Source organism: Microtus ochrogaster, chromosome 10 (genome assembly GCF_000317375.1).
Source record: "Microtus ochrogaster isolate Prairie Vole_2 chromosome 10, MicOch1.0, whole genome shotgun sequence".
NCBI lineage: Eukaryota > Metazoa > Chordata > Mammalia > Rodentia > Cricetidae > Microtus > Microtus ochrogaster.
Window position 1 is genome coordinate 31,387,081 of NC_022016.1, and position 3,009 is coordinate 31,390,089.

At 35.8% G+C, this 3,009-nt stretch overlaps 1 protein-coding gene across 1 annotated transcript in view; it reads left to right on the forward strand.

Annotated features, from left to right (window-relative positions):
- Ift74 (intraflagellar transport 74) overlaps positions 1-2,796 on the forward strand; it is a 76,389-nt gene extending 73,593 nt beyond the window's left edge. Inside the window, exons 19-20 of the mRNA XM_005352759.3 lie at positions 1,106-1,166; positions 2,516-2,796. Coding sequence (XP_005352816.1) covers positions 1,106-1,166; positions 2,516-2,634 — 180 coding nt within the window. The 3' untranslated portion in view covers positions 2,635-2,796. The remainder of the gene's footprint in view (positions 1-1,105; positions 1,167-2,515) is intronic.
- The last annotated feature ends 213 nt before the right edge of the window (positions 2,797-3,009 follow it).

A 3,009-nucleotide genomic window follows, 5' to 3' on the forward strand; every position in this document is an offset into this window, starting at 1 on the left:
CAGTTGTATAGCACTTAAAAGGTCTGCTGCCGTATGAGAACAAAAAGGAACATGTCTGGTACTTGACTTTGCAAAAGATTATTAAAGATTTATTGCCAAAATGTGCTGACTGCTTCCCTAAGGGTCATCCTAACTTCAAGGTCTTATTTATGACAGATAGATTTGATTTAATAAGTTCTAGCTCAGGGGCCACATATTTTACACAGTTAGCCATGATTTCATTCTGATATCCAAATTTATCTCTCCAGAGGAAACAATAGGATAGATAGGAGCACCCTGAAAATAATCTTTATGTGAGAGTTAGAAGAAACATTTTTCTTGCTTCTTCACTTACCATATTCTTTTAAATGTCTATTACTTCTTTGAGATGTCTATGGAGAATATTATTTTAGTGTTTTATTTTTCAGACAGTCCTTTGCTTAGGGAAAACTGTGTGTATCCCAAAAAAGAAAAACCATAACCCAGAGTTACAAGGTTAATTAAATCAGAAAAACAATTTAATTCTGTAACAGTGAAATTGTCTTCTGAGGAAGCAACCATCAATGTAATATCCACATTCGTTTCCTGTTGATGCAGGAATTATTGTAGCAGGGCCAGCTTTTCACAGACTCTTACAATCTTCACACTGCAGCTCTGCCCTTATCGTAGCCTGTGAAATGAGACAGGAAGCTTAGCTCTGGAAATAAGGAAGTTTTTCCTATATGACTGAACCTTTGACAATATTAGAATATATATTACCTTTGTGGCCTTAGGCTTCCAGGATTAAGGGAGAGATTCCCATTGTGTCACGTTTTTCTTTCTTAAGTTATTTTACAAAAAGTTATAAACTATCTTGTGCTTATTGGCATGATAGACATTTTTACTATTTTTAGTTAAAATAAATGATGTAAAACCTTTTGTAGAATTTAGTTTTGTCCTAAATATAGCTGTTGTATGATCTAATCTAACTGAAGTTTCGTCTCTGGCAACTCTCACTTTATTTGATAGAATGCAAGGAGTTGATATGGTTTAAAATTGTGTGTTATTTTTTCATACCGTCTCAAAGGAATGTGCAATAATTTTAAATATGAGAATCAGTTAACATTCATTTTTTTTGTGTTTCTAGCTTACAAATTTGGAGAGGAAGTGGCAGCACCTTGAACAAAATAATTTCGTGATGAAAGAGTGTATCCTTTAAACTGGCTTAATATGTCCTTACAAATACTTGATATGTACAGAACTCTGAACTAATTATATGGGGTTGTAAAGACTAGCATCCCTTTCTGCTCTGTAGTCGCTAGAGGTTGTTTAGTCACAGTGTCTATGAGAAAACTGATTTTGGAAATTACCCACCATATGAAGTCATTCTATAGGGTAGTGGTTATAGAGTCAGATGATCAAATTCTGAATGTTTGATTCTATCATTGATAAGCTACGGTCTTTTTTTTTTTTTTTTTTTGGATTTTCTAGACAGGGTTTCTCTATAGCTTTTGATTCCTGTCCTGGAACTAGCTCTTGTAGACCAGGCTGGCCTCAAACTCACAGAGATCCGCCTGCCTCTGCCTCCCGATTAAAGGCCACCACCGCCCAGCTAAACTACGGTCTTTTTAGACAGTTCTCTTGATCTGCTTAAGCCTTAATTTTTATCATATCTAAAACAGTTTGTACTCATAGAGTTTGATATAGTTATAGGTGTTAGTTGTTTATAATGCTAAAACTTGGCTGTCTGAACGGCAAAGGGTGGTAACCAGTTAGGATCATAAGAAATTTGACCTCTGAGTTCATTCGTGTTATAGTTGATTCAACTTTATTATACTTCTACCAAGATGATATTTATATCTTATCTTTCATGTTCTATCTAAGGGGCAGGCAGCAGTTGCTAAGGGTAGACATTGTGACATCACGAAACAGTCTCTCCAGAATTTGTTTCCTCTTCCCTTTGACTTATTCAAGGACATCTGTCCTCAGAACAAAATCCTACTCAGTGGTACCATAGGCACTCTTTTAGAGTGTTACTGAACTTACCTCAGGGGCAGCAAGCACCTCAGCTTATTTCTAGTTAGAATATTCTAGAAACTCTAGTCATACTATTTCAAACAGCTCGGTTTTGAAAGGCAGACTTTGGTATTCATGGGGTGCTTAAAAGTCCAGCATTCCAGCTTTATGCAACATAAATCTATATGACTCTGAAACAGTGAAGTCTAAGAGACTTGCCTGAAATTCTGCGTGACATTACAGAGAATAGTTTTTCCAAATGCTCGATTGTTCTGAGAGTAGAATTAGATTGAGCAACCTGACATTAAAGAATCAGGAGTGTTTATATTGCAAGTTAAGTTTTTTGAAACAAGTTTTATTTGGCCTGTTTGTTTCAACTTATGCTTTGTTAAAATAAGATTATATCTTAAAATTATTATAGTTGTACTTTTTATGTACTGTCTACATTCACTGTGATAAATATCCAGTCTGCTTCAGTTCCTTTCTGAGTCACAGACTACTGTTTTTTACTGACATTGTTCCTCCTTAACTGTGTAATTAGTCATAGCAACCAAGAGTCAAGAGAGTGATTACCAGCCAGTTATTAAAAATGTGATGAAGCAGATTGCAGAGTACAATAAAACCATCATGGATGCTCTACACAATGCCAATAGAAGCTGAGACTGATGGACTGCATGTAGAAGCACATCCTCAAGCTTGCTGAAAGTAAACTAGCTTCCCTTTGAAGAGTTAAGCCCCAGGTTTTTGAATGCCATGGTTTTGTGATCTCCTTAAGGAGAGACATCTTGCATAGTAACTAGTTCAATAAAAGGTATACTGTTATGTGCCTTTCTCTGTCCTGTCAGCCAACTCCCAAATCGTGAAACAGAGATTTATTAATTCTGAAAGCTTGGCCAATAGCCAAGGCTTGTTTCTAACTAGCTCTTATAGCTTAAATTAACCTATTTCTTCCAATCTATGTTTTTTGTTTTTTGTTTTTTATGTGGCTATGTTACCTTTACGCTGTAATGCCCATGCTGCTTGCTTTGTGTCCTG